The sequence below is a fragment of the Anoplopoma fimbria genome, chromosome 8, assembly GCF_027596085.1.
Source record: "Anoplopoma fimbria isolate UVic2021 breed Golden Eagle Sablefish chromosome 8, Afim_UVic_2022, whole genome shotgun sequence".
NCBI lineage: Eukaryota > Metazoa > Chordata > Actinopteri > Perciformes > Anoplopomatidae > Anoplopoma > Anoplopoma fimbria.
Window position 1 is genome coordinate 27,564,202 of NC_072456.1, and position 17,012 is coordinate 27,581,213.

Below are 17,012 nucleotides of genomic sequence, written 5' to 3' on the forward strand. Positions count from 1 at the left end.
CATTGTAAACATGAGTTTATGGTCTCAATCTCTAGTTTCAAGTCTTCTTCAATACAGCATGATGTTCATTTAGTAAATGGGGCGGCTGTGGCGTAGTGTTGCTCCTGAAGGCCATCGGTGTGGACTGATGATGAATGTTAGTTAGAGTCTGATGGTGGCACCTTGATGGTAGCCTGTCATCAGTGTGTGAATGGGTGAATGATATGTAACATACTACTGACTGTAAGTCGCTTTGGAGAAAAGCGTCTGCTAAAATGACTGTAATGTAATAATAATGTAAAAGTAAATGATGCTCCATTTAGAGTCAAACAGACCATAAAGCAGGGGATGCAGCAGTTCCTTTATAGCCTAAAGTTAGCTTTTTCCTTTACACATTAAACATCATAAATGTGGTGTTCATTAGTGATTATCTTGATAAACAAAACCTGTTAGAATCATAAACACAGAGATTATTTGTTAGAATCTAATGGAAGAATCTCATTGGCTGTTTGTGGAGGAACCAGTGATGCTGACTTCCTGTCATACCTGCAGCTCTCTGTTCTTGTTGGTCTCTACTCTCTCTTTCCCTCCTCAGGACGCAGAGACGCCTCGCAGCGTCCTGGAGGAAATTGGACTCGCATGAAATCTGTCCTCGCCTTCCTTTGACTGCCAGCTGATCTATGAGGCCGACGACGACTCCGGTTCTGCTTTTTGTTTTCTGTTTGTTTATTTCCTACTGAGTTATTGATTTGTGACGACGTTAAACTGCTGGATTTGACCAAAGCTGATGTGATTTTTTCAGATTTCAGATCTTCTTCTGAATCTCAACTGTGTGTCAGACTTATAGGATATATTGATTTATTGTACAGGGAAGTTTTACATTAACAGAACCAAAGAAGTTATGTTTCATCTGTACTGTGTTTATCATGAGATCACACTGTAATGCATCCCTGCAGTCTGAAGTGAAATTAGAAATGTTGTTCCTCATATGATGAGTGTTCTCTCTGTTTACAGGTTATTATCACTCCTATTGCTTTATAATCCTACCTAACGTTAAATGCCTTCATCTCTGATGGATGATCATTTATTTGAAATGAAATCTGATCCATAATTCATGTGCGTTTTCCTGCAGCGACGATGTAGCCGATCAATACACTGAGCTTATTTTATTTATTGACTACTGTTCCTCTCTTTCAGGTGATGAAAACGTTACAGTGACTGATTATATAATATATATAATATGTATATAAATATATATAATATATATTGTATTAAAAACATGTTTATTCTCTGAGATCGAAGTCGTAAATTTAAAAGAAAAACTAATTTACGCGAAAAAGAAACTGAATATTCTCTGAGATTAAAATCATAGATTAACGAGAACATTTTGAATATTGTCTCATATTTTAAAGTCACAAAGTTAGAAGAATAAAACTCCTAAATTCTCCTATTATAAGAAAAAACTCTTGTATTTAAGTCTTAAGAGAATTTTAAAAAAAGTGTTTAAGAAAATATTAACCCATTCCCTCGGCTCCGTAATCTATATATTTATATTTATTTTATATTTGTTTTCTTTCACCTACAATGGTCCTATTACGCCGTTGTAGATTTAAGAACGTAGGAGATTATTTCATGGAGACGTTTGAAAACAAAGAAGCTTTGTCCTCTGACAGCCTCATGTGACATATCAGCATGTAAACTATATTTACTACTGTGACTGTGACCTCGCACATAATAAGCAATAGTTTCATAAACCAGAGCAGAGTATTACGATTCTTTATTTTTACCAGCCAAAACTGAAATTGGTTTCCAGCCACTTGGTGAAAAAAACAATTCAGTGCATATTCAGACGCACATTAAATGCCAAGTGCATATTTAAGAAGCTGGTATTGTTGCAAAAACTAAAACTGTGTTTATTTTTTCTAAACTACTCACTCGTTTTTTTATTCGAGTGTGTTACATTGTTGGACTTGTGTTTACACACAGAGGATGAATTGTGTCGTTTTCATGTTTTCTTGTCAAGTTCAGCAATAAAGATTTACTCCAGATGTTCCGTCTGTCACAAACATCTTATTTCCTTTAATTCATTCTCAACTGGTCACTAACAGTGCAAAGTGAAGCCAAAGCTAAAGTGTCTTAAAGCTGCATTCTCTCTAATGTCCATCAGGGGGCGACTCCTCTGGTCAGGACTTAACCGCGGCGTTGTCCTTGTTCTCGCCTTAGAACTTTTACCCATTTCCAGTGTGTTTTCACTGCATAAATGTTAATTGTAACATTTAGATTTCCTAAAAATGTCTTATTCAACCATCTTGTGTCACTTCTGGTTGCCAAAAATTCAGATGACGATTACCAAAAACAAGATGGCTACGGACAAAAACCCAAATCATGACGGACAAGAACCAAGATGGTAACAACGAAAAAACCCAAGATGTTGATGGCAAAAAGACAAGATGGTGACAGCCGAAACACAAATATGTCATCAGTTAAAAGTCAAGATTATGATGCCCAATAACCATGGTGACAACCAAAAAAACAAGATATCAACGGCGAAGAACCAAGATGGCGGCCGCCAAAATCATGGCAGACAAAAACCAAGATAGTGACAACGACAACTACGTCCACTTCATATGTTCAGTCTGTGGTCATTATCTGAACATAGGTAGCCAACTGTAATGAAAAGAGTAAATGTGTCTCAAACTGTTGCTACACATTGAGTGAGACGAGTAAAAGTAAGCTCAAGGTTTCTTTATTGACACCAAAGGGTCGATTTGTTGTTCAGACGGGAGATTCAGCTTCAGAAATACCAGTGATTCATATTTAAAGAACATCAAATGAAAATCATTGACCCATTCTGACAAGACATAACTTTTCTAGGATGTCTATATCTATGGTTAATCTCATCTGACTCCGCCAAAATGCACAAACGTATTTGATTGGATGTCTGTAAGCCAATCACAGAGTTACACATTATCTAAAGTGGACTACAGGTAGAACCTCACCTGCTTCTTCAGCCAGCACGGCCGACGGTGAGGGGAGGAGGAAGAGTAAGGCATATTTAAATCTATCAATCATGTTGTTAAAGTTTGGGTTTAAAACTGTTACAGATTTTATCATGTGACTTATACGTGTCAAGACATCGTGGTGTGTCTGTGAGCTTTTTTCTGAGACAAAACTAACACTGATCTGCATCACAAAACTCAAGCTCAGTGTGCAAAAATGTTTGGTTTCAAAAAGATACGCTCTGGTTTTATATGTCTGATATTCAGCACTGTATCCAAAAACTACAAAAAGTCAACACGTTTGATAGTAAATGAAAGATTTTAATAAAAAATGTAACACTACGTAAACACATAAAAGACAAAAAGCTGGTTTGGACCAACACGTCTCGACAAAGAACATTATAACAAGTCACAAATAGAAACATCTTCAGTCATATATTTTGTATGTGACTTATTACATTTAATACTGTAATGTTCTGTTCACAGATTTAAAAAAGTTCTATTAAAATAGGCCATCAAAAATGATTGGAAACTATCACAGCATAATTGTCATTTATAAAAAAAAAAAGAGAGTTGGCTCAGTAATAAGATTAAATCTAAATATACTTTACTGTTCACATGGAAGGAAATGTCACCTGATGTGATTCGTGATATTCTAATATGCAAAAGAAAATTCATCTTTAAAGTGAGACTAACTTTTGAAAGAAGACAAAACCCATTCTTGTATTCTGTTCATAAGAAGTGGCAGAGTCATCGTGACATCACTCACTGGTTTGTGGTCTGATGTTTTGAAGCCTTGAGCTCAGCGACCTCACCGTCGCCATCTGTTTTTTTGCAACCAGTGAACAGGAAGTGACCATATAAGGACTGAGGAGGAGTGACGTAGAGACGCCGTATACGTCTCTGGTGTCGACCTGTCAATCAGTGTGTAGCCCCGCCCTAAAGCATCCCCTGCTTTATGGTCTGTTTGACTCTAAATGGAGCATCATTTACTAAATGAACATCATGCTGTATTGAAGAAGACTTGAAACTAGAGATTGAGACCATAAACTCATGTTTACAATGTTTACTGAGGGAATAAATCAAGAGAGAAGTAGAGTCATTTTCTCATAGACTTCTATACAACCAGAGGAGTCGCCCCCTGGTGGACAGCAGAGAGAATGCAGCTTTAAGACAGGAAGCATTGGATTCACTAGGCAGAACCGGCTGGTCACGTCATGAACTTGAGATGTGGGAAAATATCTCCTCTTCTTTTTTCTCCGTCTTCTTTCCTCTTTGAGGATCAATATTGTAGTTGATAATACTGCTGCGAGCATTGAACCCGTCTCTCAGGTGCTGCTTCTGTCCCTCACACAGTTCAGGTTTCTTTCTCTAACTTTCCTCCATCAGCATCTCTTCGATCTCTTTGTCCCAGTTGTCGTCTCGGTTCTCGTTATCGGCCAACACGTCGTACTCCTGAAGTTCCTCCTGCAGCTCTCTCTCCCAGTCCGGAGTCTCCTCTGATGAAAACACAGAAAACAATGTGGAGTGACTCATTGAACCTCTGACAGAACAACTCCACTAACCACAGATCAATAAAACAAACGCACCCTGCTGCCTCTTGTCCAGAACCAGCTGCTCCATCTCTTTACGCAGGTCGTCCTCGTTTATTTTGCACGAGTCAAAAGCATCGCTCACAAATTCAGACGCAGACGGGCTGGTGGAGATCTCCTCTTCATCCTTTCATAAACAGGAACAGACTCTTAGTCTAATTATTTCTTTATACTCTTTATTTTTTAGGGTTTTATTATTTGAAAGAAAAGCGACTCACCTCTGTTGACTTTGGTTTGCTGCAGACAACAGGGGAAGTTTTCTGTTTAACTACATCTGCAAAAAAACAAGATATTTTTCACATTACCTCGTAAGTATATTAATTGAAAGAAATGACGGCTGTTGTCTTAATGTTAACTTGTTTCTCACACAATGTTTAGCAAAAACTCACCTCTGAGTCAAAAGATGGACAAAAACATTAAAGGTACAGTAGTGATGTTTATCAGTGTGTCTGTGTGAGGTTCTCCTCCACAGTCAGTGTTTCACTACAGCAGATGTTTGTAGAAACAGACAGGAGAACCAGCACGGAGCAGATCAATGTTCTGCTGTGGACGTATTTTAGACTCCTAAAAGAATCAATATCAGTTTAAGAGAACGCTATATTTAGAATATTTACACCTCTTTACCTTTATGACGGAGAACTGAAGCTGTTATCTATGCTCTCTACAAAGACACCAGACTACATTCACACAAACAGAGATTTAACCTCTCACAACACAGGAGCTACTGCTCTACTGCTGCCTCCACCTGTTAGTCTGTTTGTGTTGTTGTGTGACTTTGGTGAATCTGAACTAACCCTTTAAAACACAGGTGGAGGCAGCAGTAGAGCAGTAACTCCTGTGTTCTGAGAGGTTAAATTACTGCTTTTGTAAATTAAGTCTTGTGGCGTTCTCTTAAACTGATATTGATTCTTTTAGGTTTCTAAAATACGTCCACAGCAGAACACTCTATTGAGAAGAACTTCATACAAACACACATCTAAACATCACTACTGTCTCTTTAAGATTAAACATAAATGTTATAGTTTTCCACTATAAAATAGATGATACCTTGTAGTTGTAGAGTCTCACTGGTTTTCTCCTCGTGTCTCCTCTCAGCAGATTGTTGCGCTGCGAGAGCTGTGAGCTGAGCTGACTGTTTAATCAGGGACACCCGGTAGAAGTAGTTCCTCCAGAAGGCTTCCTCTTTCACCCTAAGAACAACAAAAGAAAAGTCAGTCGTCTCTGTGGTGGAATATAATGTGTTTGTTTCTGATAAAAACACATTTAAAAGTATAATGTGGGAGATACAACGCTCACAGTTTGGGGACCAGATGGAAGCGCATCTTCTGGAGCAGCTCGTCTTCTTCCAGCATCACCATGGCGACGGGATACATTTGCTCAAACTCGAAGTGAAACTGCACCCCAGCTGGAGGATCTCGCAAGAAATTTCTTTTGTCCTGTCGAAGGATGAAATGTATGAATGAATTCTTGAAACTATATGTTGATGCAAAGACAGAAGAAACTCACAGCTGACAGAGCTAAGATCTGTTGCTGGATGGCGTCCTCTTCATTATAACCGACCCACGGAGGAACAGCAGCTCCTATAGGAACAATGAAAACTGACCTGTAGTTACTGTAAATATATAATGGACTTAAATATCATGTATGCATACTTTTTGTTTGTAAAAGTTTGTTTTATTGGAAAACAAATGATGCTCGAATTTGCAGTGCAGTAAAATGATGTTAGCTACGAAAACATTAGCATTTGTGCGTTTAAACATTAATTAAAAATGAAAGGAAAAATACACATAGATACATGCACCTACCCTATAATAAAAGGAATCATTAAAATAAAACTAAAGTTAATAAATAAAGTTAATAAATACACACATGAATACAGATATAAAATTATTATAACTATATATTTTTATTTTATATAAACAAACAAAAAAGATATATAACATAATGGAAGAGAAAAACAACAAAAAAATAAATATAGATATCCATGCATAATAATAGGAAAAATAGGAGTGAACGGACCAGATATAATCATGCATAAATACTTAATATACACATTAAATAAACACACTATTCAGTACTTACCAGAAGATTTTGCTTTTCTCTCCTGAACAAACTTTTTTTGTTCTTTCTGGAATTCACCCAAAATGGTCTGAAGGAAGAAAAATGTATTTAATTAAATAAGGAAAAGAACAAAGAAGGTGAGAACAGTAAAGACAGATAAAGAGAGACGTTAAGGTGACCTCACCTTCTCAATGATCCCGTTGATCTTCCCCTCCTCCACACTCTTCTTTAAGGTTTGTGCCGTTTCAACGACGGACTCTGACAGTTTCTTTGAGGCACTGCTGGCAAAGTTATAAATGTATCCTGCAGAGAAGCAGAGACAAATAAAACATTACTGAGGTTAAACTTAACACATGCAGCAAAGTCCACTAGGACACATCTGGACCTGGTCCAAAGAGGTGAAGAACTGTGTTTAAAGAGTGTCTGTCTTCATTCTGGATAATCTAGTCCAGATTTGACCAGTTAAGGTGTAATGGTTTGTCCTGGACCTGGTCCCATGTGGTCTAGATGTGACAAAAAACAAGCATAGTCTCCATTTTTGGGGGATTTTTACTTATAGACTAAAGTTTACACAAATCTGAAACTGTGTTTTAGAGAGTGTATCTTCTCTGGGGTAGTCAAGTCTTAATTTGACTAGTCTAGGTAAAGAGGTTTGTCCTGGACCTGGTCCCATGTGGTCTAGATGTGACAAAAAACAAGCATTTCCCTTTTGGGGGGATTTTTACTACTAGACTAAAGTTTACACAAATCTGAAACTGTGTTTAAAGAGTGTCTGTCTTCATTCTGGATAATCTAAATTTGACCAGTCTAGGTAAAGAGGTTTGTCCTGGACCTGGTCCCATGTGGTCTAGAATGTTTCTTTGGATAGTTTACAGTTAACAGAAATCTGAAACTGTGATTTAAAGAGTGTCTGTCTTCATTCTGGATAATCTAGTCCAGATTTGACCAGTTTAGGTGTAATGGTTTGTCCTGGACCTGGTCCCAAAAAAAAGCAAAATATCCCCCTTTTTGGGGATTTTTACTAATAGAATGAAGCTTCACAAATCTGAAACTGTGTTTAAAGAGTGTGTGGCTTCTCTGGGTAATGTAGTCCAGATTTAGGTACAGGGGTTTTGATCTGGACCCGGTCCCATGTGGTCTAGAATGTGGAAAAGGAACCTTAAGAACAGTACAGGAGACAAAAAGCAATGTAGAAGTTGAATCATCTTAAAGTGAGAAAACTCACCTCTGAAGCCCTGAGGAGGAGGGTGAGCCTCTTCCTCCCTCTCAGACTCAGCAGGCTGTTTGTTTACATCTTCATCCTGGTCTTCATCACCATCAACAACAACAGTCTCACCTTCTTGGATATTTTTGTTTTCTCCTCCAAGCCAACTGCCCCAGTTCTTAAACATACTTTAAATAGTTTGTTCTGAACAACACTCTTCAATATCAGTTCGTTTAAGAGGCTCTGATTGTGAATAATTCGGTTTCCTGACAGTTTGGAACTAACACGAGTTATTCTGGTGACGTATGCAGCGCTCAACCACTTCCGCGTTGTGTTTAAGTTTGGCCCTAACGTGTACCCGTACCCTGCCGGTTGTTATGGCAACGTACGCTCCTCTAAAGCATGCTCTAAAGCACACAGCTAACGTAAACTAAAAATAATAAATTTCTGCCATAATCTAACGTTGTGTGTCAAACTCCCCAGATTAAATTAAAGAATAAACTCTGGGTTAATATATGTTTGTTTCTCTTCTTTATAGGCGAACTTTTAATTACTTGCTAAATTACGGTTGGTGGCTTTCCGCGATTTTTTTTAAAGTTTGGCCCTAACGTGTACCCGTACCCTGCCGGTTGTTATGGCAACGTACGCTCTCCTCTAAAGCACACAGCTAACGTAAACTAAAAATAATACATTTCTACCATAATCTAACGTTGTGTGTCAAACTTCCCAAAAAGTACATTAAAAAGTCTGAACTTTTGTATAAAAATATATGTTTGTTTCTCTACGTAGAACAGTTATTTATGGGCGAAATTTAATTATATTTGCTAAATTACGGTTAATGGCTTTCCGCGATTTTTTAAAAGCTTGGCCCTAACGACTACCCGTACCCTGCCGGTTGTTATGGCAACGTACGCTCTCCTCTAAAGCACACAGCTAACGTAAACTAAAAATAATACATTTCTGCCGTAATCTAACGTTGTGTGTCAAACTCCCAAAAAGTAAATTTAAAGACTTAATTCTGGGTTAATATATATGTTTGTTTCTCTACTTTATGAGGGAACTTTTAATTACTTGCTAAATTACGGTTGGTGGCTTTCCGCGATTTTTTAAAGTTTGGCCCTAACGTGTACCCGTACCCTGCCGGTTGTTATGGCAACGTACGCTCTCATCTAAAGCACACAGCTAACGTAAACTAAAAGGTTACTTTCTGTCGTAATCTAACGTTGTGTGTCAAACTCCCCATATTAAATTAAAGACTAAACTCTGGGTTGAACATATATGTTTGTTTCTCTACGTAGAACAGTTATTTATGGGCGAAATTTAATTACTTGCTAAATTACGGTTGGTGGCTTTCCGCGATTTTTTAAAAGTTTGGCCCTAACGACTACCCGTACCCTGCCGGTTGTTATGGCAACGTACGCTCTTCTCTAAAGCACACAGCTAACGTAAACTACAAAGTAACTTTCTGTCGTAATCTAACCTCGTGTGTCAAACTCCACGAAAAGTACATTAAAAACTCTGAACTCTTGAATAAAAACATATGTTTGTTTCTCTTCTTCGTGGGTGAACTTGTAATACTCTCTCTCTGCCGGCAGGTGGCAGGCCTGCGTCGCATCCCGCTGCACTTGTCGTCCCTGTTGTCCTGCCGGGAGCTAGCTTAGCCTAGCCGCATCCACACTCTCCTGCGTGTGTCGGCGTGTCGGCTCCTGCAGACGGATGTTACTCTCTGAACTGTGTCAAACCAGCTGGAACTCTCCGACTGTTTCCCCCTGAAGCGTCCGCAACACCAGGCTGTAAGAAAACCAACCTTTTATTCATTAAAACAGGTTACAGAGAAGATGGAAGTATGTGTACCGTAAACCAGGAGAAGCTGTCGTGTTCACCGCGTCCACCAACAACCCCACTCCTCAGGTAAGATCAGCTGTTTGACCAGCCTGGGAGTCTATAAAGTGGTTTATTTCACATTAAAGTGTTGTTCTCACACACAGAGTCGGTCACACAGACGGACAGGGTCCTGAGCGGATCATTGTGTGTTCGATTCTCTCATAAGAGCATTAAGTGCAGGAAGCCTGTGTGCAGAGACAACAGGTGTCTGTGTGTTAGTGGTACAGTTATATGAAAACAGTTAAATACTCTGTTTATTATACAGATCACAGACACAAACATACAGTTTTATATCATATATATATTCATATATTTATGCTTCAGGACAACTCCTAAACAAAGGTTCAACACTGATCACAAGAGCTGTATATGATGAAGAAACATAATAGGATCACTTATTGTTCCTGTCTTTGTAATACTTACCAGTATAATACATTTTGTATTCATATTGTAGGATATGAAAACAGTTAAATACTATATTTATTATACAGATCATTGACACAAACATACAGTTTTATATCACATTAGTCTGGAGAAATTACTACATTTAAGATCTCCAGTATGATATACACACGATTGGCAATAGAATCAAACATCTTTTCTCTCCCATTTCACCAGAAATGATAATACATTTGGATTCATATTGTAGGATATGAAACCAGTTAAATACTCTATTTATTATACAGATCACAGACACAAACATACAGTTTTATATCATATATATATTCATATATTAATGCTTCAGGACAACTCCTAAACAAAGGTTCAACACTGATCACAAGAGCTGTATATTCTGTATAGAAACATAATAGGATCACTTATTGTTCCTGTCTTTGTAATACTTACCAGTATTATACATTTTGATTCATATTGTAGGATATGAAAACAGTCAAACATCAGTTTTTTATCTCCCATTTCACCAGAAATGATAATACATTTGGATTCATATTGTAGGATATGAAAACAGTTAAATACTCTATTTATTATACAGATCACAGACACAAACATACAGTTTTATATTGTATTAGTCTGGAGATATTCATATTAACCTTCAGGACAACTCCTAAACAAAGGTTCAACACTGATCACAAGAGCTGTATATTCTGTATAGAAACATAATAGGATCACTTATTGTTCCTGTCTTTGTAATACTTACCAGTATTATACATTTTGATTCATATTGTAGGATATGAAAACAGTTAAATACTCTATTTATTATACAGATCACAGACACAAACATACAGTTTTATTACACATTTGGATTCATATTGTAGGATATGAAAACCGTTAAATACTCTATTTATTATAGGGTTTCTTTGTCCTTAAAAGTATTAAGACACAACCATTATTGGTTGATTTAATGAGATACCTCCTGACAGTAGGTCATAATCACATTATTGATGCTTTAGAGTTATTAGAAGAAACCCTTTGCTATTTTATGTTTGTTATAATTCTGTTTACATTGTGTGCTCGTTTTCTAAAGAGCTTACTACCGATGCTGTATCACTTGCTGTATATTGTTGTACATTTACCAACACATTCAACTTGTCTTTAAGATGATTAGAGTTCCAAATTTAGAACACATATGTAATGTTGTTGTTTTTTTAAATACTGTAAACAATATTTTGAAAGTCTGAATTTGTATTTTTTTTTTTAAAGGGCAACACATTGATTGGTTCTTTATCCCAAAGAAAAATAATCCTTCATTTATTTGTTATCTTTGAAGTTTATTTAAATGTTACCAGTATCCCAAATGCAATGACATCCTCATTGCTAATTAGATTTTTGACATAATAAAGGTATATAAGCGATATACAAAAACCTGGCCCCATACTCCACTTTGATCCTAGTTCTGTGTCAGGTTGTGTTCTATGTAATGTTGCTGCCATGTTTGAATTTAAACCTACTGTATTACTCAGCATTTACAAGCTATTATCACTATTGTCATTGGAAGCTGTTAAATCCTTGTAAATCCTAAGTGTTTAAGATTGGTTTTGATCAAATTAATACCAAAAGCATTCTGTACTAAATTACGCCAACACATTTGTGTTTTGAAGGTAAAGTAATGTATAAACGATTAAGAATAAGACATATATAATTCTCTTTTTTTGTAATGTAATAACGTAAAACTTAAATGGTGGTGTATTATTTCCTCATAAAACAGACAATGATGCAGCACTTTTATCTATTGCAATATGTGGTATTAATAAAAGCAGACAATACAAAGGGCTTCTCTTAAACCAGTGGTTCTCAAACTTTTTTCAATATTTGAAGTACCCCTCTTCACCAGCGCAAAACTTAACTGACTACACGTAACTGTGACCGTGATGGAGTTATTTGCCACAGTTATACTAAATGTATTTTTTGGAATTATGCACGACTGCTATTTCTTTAAATCAACATTCTAAAAACATCTCACGTACCCCATGCAGTACTCCAAAGTACCACTAGGGACACTCGTACCCGCATTGGAGAGACACTGTATTAAACAATGGAGAGAATTAAAACAAATAAATAGAAATAAAAACATAAATCGTCCAAAAATATTAAAAAAAAACATACGAGAGAATGTTTACAATGTACCATTTTTTTTAATCGATTTTTTTTTCCTAGCTTCTCCAGCCACTGGCAAATGCTCAGTTAGCTTTATTCACGTTTTAAGATTAGCCAGTTGTGTTTTCAGGTCACATTCAGGTTCAGGAGGGCTTAAAAGATCAGCGTTGTAACGTGAATCACACCGGGCTGAGCTGTGAAAGTGAGGCAGTCAAATTTTGATCTTTTCTAAAAAATTGACTGTCAAGGAGTGTAACGATAACGAGGTTGGGGTTATATCATCTTCTTCTTTTGGAACGATGAAGATCTAGCTGTAGCTTTCTGCTATTGCAGGGCTGGACATTAGATTTCAGAGGGAGTTACAGCGGCATGTCATCAGCATAGAGCTGGACCAGAACATGCTTACAGATTATGTGACAGTATTTTAGGAGTCCTAGGTTTTAAATAAAGTGCCATTCAGTCAACACTTCTTATTACATTTGTGTCCGGACATGTTTTTATGCTGTCCTTTTTTAAAAATGTCTTTACTTTTACAGTTGCACCATGGATTCTGCTGGATATAAACATGAGTCCCACTACACAGAAGTAGAGAGTCCTTGGCATGTGGTGCAGAAATCAGGAGATCCGGATCACAGGAGCAGAGATGTTGAGAGCTGGAAGCTTGTGGATGTATTTCTGTCGGGTGGAGCACCGTGGGGATTTACACTCAGAGGAGGACTGGAGCACCGAGAGCCTCTGCTCATCACAAAGGTTAGTACCACAAAAAGGTTTTTTAATTTCAAACACAGCTGAGAATTGAGGTGGCATGTTTGCTGGTTGGAGAGCGGGAATCAGATTTCTTTTTAGGTCAAATTCTTATCATTTTCACTTCATGTCAGATTGTCAATTCAAATCAAAATGTCAAACAGAAAAGTGTAGATTTCATGATGACTGGCATTCACTGAAATGTGATACTAGAAGTTTCAGCATAAAAACCAGCCCGTTGCAATGGCATGATGGGATAAATGAAGTGGTGATTAGTGATTTATGCTCTTTTGGAGTGGCTCTCAGAGTATAAGTCATTGATTTACAAAGGTAATGAGAGTTATTTGTGTCATTAAGATCAAGTAAATCTTTACTTTACAAAGAATAACAATCTTACCTTATAGCCGGTAGAAATGTCTACAGTAGGTCTACAAACCTGCTTAATGCTGAAATATGTTTGAGGCCTCTCTAACATCTCTCTGTATAATGACATAAATATGTGGGCCTCAAATTCTGATACTCACATTTAGTACACAGTGTACACTATGGGGTTACTTGCTTAGTGGTTGATTGTTGACAGGGAGGCCTTGTGTCCAATCAAACTCTGCTGTTGTTTACCTACCAGGAATAAACTTTCGACCGCTTCTTCTTCTTCTTCTTCTTCTTCTTCTTCTTCTTCTTCTTCTTCTTCTTCTTTTTAATGGCATATTGCAACTGGATGGATCGTTAACACAAACAATTGACCACAATTGTCGCAGCTCGTTTGCTCACTTGAGGATTATATTGAACCTTAAAAAAAACTGACGTGATTTTACTTTTACCTGCTTCCGTTTCACCAGAGCTGGAAAATATTGCACCATTTTCACAAGTTTGGTGGTCCCTCACCTTCCTCTACATCGCCAAACGGTGACTAGTGAACGTTAGTATTGTCCAGCGTTCCACACTATATTTTTCGACCGCCTATCTGTGTTTATTTGGCGCACATTTTGGCTGCATGTGTCGTACAGGGCTCCAAATCCAAAAGATCAACAGAACCACAGACTGTATATGAGAAGTGGACGTAGTCGTCGTGGCGTCACTCGTTGGTTTGCGGACTGCGTTTTGGCCTTCGCCATCTTGTTTTTTTCAAACAGTTTTTTTTGCAATCGAGGAAGGGTGACGTAGAGACTCCTGTCAATCAGTGTGTAGCCCCGCCCTAAAGCATACCCTGCCTTATGGTCTATTTGACTCTAAATGGATGAAATCGCCTGAACAGAACTTACATTATAGCTTGTAACTCTTGGATGCCATGACGTTGTTGAATGGGTGGTATGAGCCTCACTATGGATACAGTGAGAGGGACAGAGAGCCTAAACACAGTGCTCAGCTCTGAAATCACACTGTAACCTCACTTCTCTGTTGACTGTGTAATGATTAACTAGAAAAGACCTTGCTAGTTAATTTGACATGGTGAAATACCAGCCTCTGTTTGACGGGAGCCGTGTCCCTGCTTGATTTTGTTGTTGGTCGTTTTCTGCATCGACCCAAAAGCGGTCCAAAGTCCAACTCCGATTGGACGAAACTTAGTATATCAGGCACCACATGGGCTTTGAGTGATACCATCTTCATCCCCGCTACTGTAGGTTTTTACAAGCATGTAACTCAAATGACAAGAATTCTGACCATTTTAAGTCTTTAAGCTGTAAGCTGTGAGATCACAGTGTGGAGTGAACCATTGCCTAGTTGGACTCCGGTTCTTTGGGTTTGATATTTACAGCATTTACATCATTACCCCAAGGACCCACAAAACCTGGACCTGTTTGCATCTGACGGTGAGATTTGAATTCTCTTTGAGATGTCTTTGCTTTGCAACGGTTGAGATATTCTTTAACAGTTTTGTGAGTGAGGCTTCCTGGCTGGTACCTCCATGGACTACATTTAACTTAACACATTAATTGCTTTGAGAGTTTAGTTTGCTGTCACTTTAGCTCCGGTGTGTGTTAGTAGATCCCACCTGGATGTTTGCTTTCTCATGTTTTTGTGCCAGGTTGGATTTCAATTTTGGAGAGTATCTTGTGGTACCAGGAGCAGGGGAGGAATGTTGGAGCTTTGTTTGATTTTCTAAATGCAATGAATTATCTGTGACAGCCCGAAGCCCCGTTGGAATGGCATGATGGGATAAATTAAGTGAGGATTAGTGATTTGTGCTCTTTTGGAGTGGCTCTCAGAGTAATAACCATCTATTTACAAAGGTAGCAGGAGCTATTTCTGTCATTTAGATCAAGTGAACCTATTATTTCCTTTACAAAAGATAACAAACATACATAGTCGCCTGTCGTAAGGTCTACAATATGTCTACCAACCAGTATCTGCTTTATAACGAAATAAAGGTTTGAGGCCTCTGCAACACGTGTCCTTCTAATGACATAAACATGTGGGCAGACTGCAGACATAGTATGCCTCTAAGTGCTACCTGATACACTTTGTTCTTTATCTGCCCAATTGTTTGGGAGGGTGATGTCAGTAGAACACTTTGTCGTCTGTGTTCTATGTCCTGTTAGGGAGAACTACACCCACTATGTTTACATGTAAAAAATATGATGTACTTCTGACCTTTTATCCTGAAAAAGATAAGTAATGCACACCTGACCTGAACCCCTTTCATTTAGTTGTATTCATTTAATTCATAAATAGTTATAGAATAGATTTTTATTGTTGATTGTTCTTACTAAGTTGTTTTACATGGCTAATGAAAATTAATATTCCCATTTATATGCAGCCCTTCATACTTCAATTACATCAAAGTCCCCCATGACGTATGTCCTACAGCTACTAGTTTTGTAACGGACCATTATTGATCTGTGATCAGTACTGATCCCCCCTCACGGTTCTTCACGTCTGTGACTGCGGATTAAGTACACAGTTTAACGTTAACCATCTCAGTGTCAATAAAGTTTTACTGACGATGGTTATCCTCCAATATTCAGTAAAATATGAGATCAGGACTTCATTTATGCTTCTCTAGTCTCTGATCTCTGATAATGTTACATTGTAAACAACCAGTCTGTGTTTAAACCAACAGGAGAGCTAGTAACGTTAGCAGCACCGCTAACGGCTCATGAACAGAGGTTCAGTTCAGTTACATTATGATGCGTTCAGGCTCTGTTCAGTGAAAATGAGTATTGGCTGAAGGTAAATTATAACGTTATCATGATGTGTTCACATGTAATCTTGTAAAATGTATCGCACATGTTTTCATCTGAAAGTGATCCATTCAGAATAATAACTTATCTGAATATACAAACGGATCATAATGTTTACATGAAACATATCAAATTCTGAATATTGTCATATTCTGAATAATAGTGGAACATTAGTGTGCATGTGAACACAGTCAGTGATGCAGGAGCTAAAATCTGCTTACAATGGTTGTTAGACTTGATGTGTTTTATCAAAATACGACTATTTTGTATTTTGAAAAATAAAACCCTGTATTTACTTTGTGAAAACACTGTCATAGTAAAGTCAGACTACTTAAATATCACTGCGTAGTGTTCAACCAACACAGAAACACGCATGTTGATTGTTTTAAGTTTCCAACAGCTAACTTCACTTCAGCCACAGAGTACATCCCCTATTTTAGTCATCATAAATTTCCACTTGGCATTGACATTTTTTTCTTTATTACATCTTATTATGATGTTCATGTCGTTCTGTTTTAGCAGTTTGGAATGCTGAACATTGAGAACTCTGTTTGCTTTTGGCAGGCATGTCTGCATTTTATGCATTAACCTGAGAAGCACGCATGGGGCTTAATCATGTTATTTTTATTGGCTGTTCTGTGCATTCTCTCCAATTACAGAAACGAAAGATGATTTTTTTAAAAGGGCCCACAGCTTATTGAGAGGTTTAGAGTATTGGCCCAAAAAAAAAGATCCTGGATCTAATTAAAATTCTTAACATTCCTCTCATAGCTCAGGTTATGCTCAAGGTCTTCGTGGACTTAACGCCCTGAGT

The 17,012-nt window shown here is 37.6% G+C and overlaps 2 protein-coding genes across 2 annotated transcripts in view; one reads left to right on the forward strand and one right to left on the reverse strand.

Annotated features, from left to right (window-relative positions):
* Positions 1-3,285: 3,285 nt before the first annotated feature.
* On the reverse strand, positions 3,286-8,161 carry LOC129094177 (synapse-associated protein 1-like). Its single transcript, XM_054602245.1, has 9 exons — positions 7,857-8,161; positions 6,816-6,934; positions 6,653-6,719; positions 6,077-6,150; positions 5,867-6,006; positions 5,618-5,760; positions 4,789-4,844; positions 4,568-4,697; positions 3,286-4,477 (listed from the first exon to the last, which is right to left on the reverse strand). Exons 1-9 carry the CDS (start codon positions 8,020-8,022, stop codon positions 4,350-4,352), a joined length of 1,023 nt encoding a protein of 340 aa, XP_054458220.1. The 5' UTR covers positions 8,023-8,161; the 3' UTR covers positions 3,286-4,349.
* A 1,168-nt stretch (positions 8,162-9,329) lies between these two features.
* shroom2a (shroom family member 2a) overlaps positions 9,330-17,012 on the forward strand; it is a 41,195-nt gene continuing 33,512 nt past the window's right edge. Inside the window, exons 1-2 of the mRNA XM_054602244.1 lie at positions 9,330-9,746; positions 12,809-13,022. Of these exons, the coding sequence (XP_054458219.1) occupies positions 9,682-9,746; positions 12,809-13,022 (279 nt within the window). The 5' untranslated portion in view covers positions 9,330-9,681. The remainder of the gene's footprint in view (positions 9,747-12,808; positions 13,023-17,012) is intronic.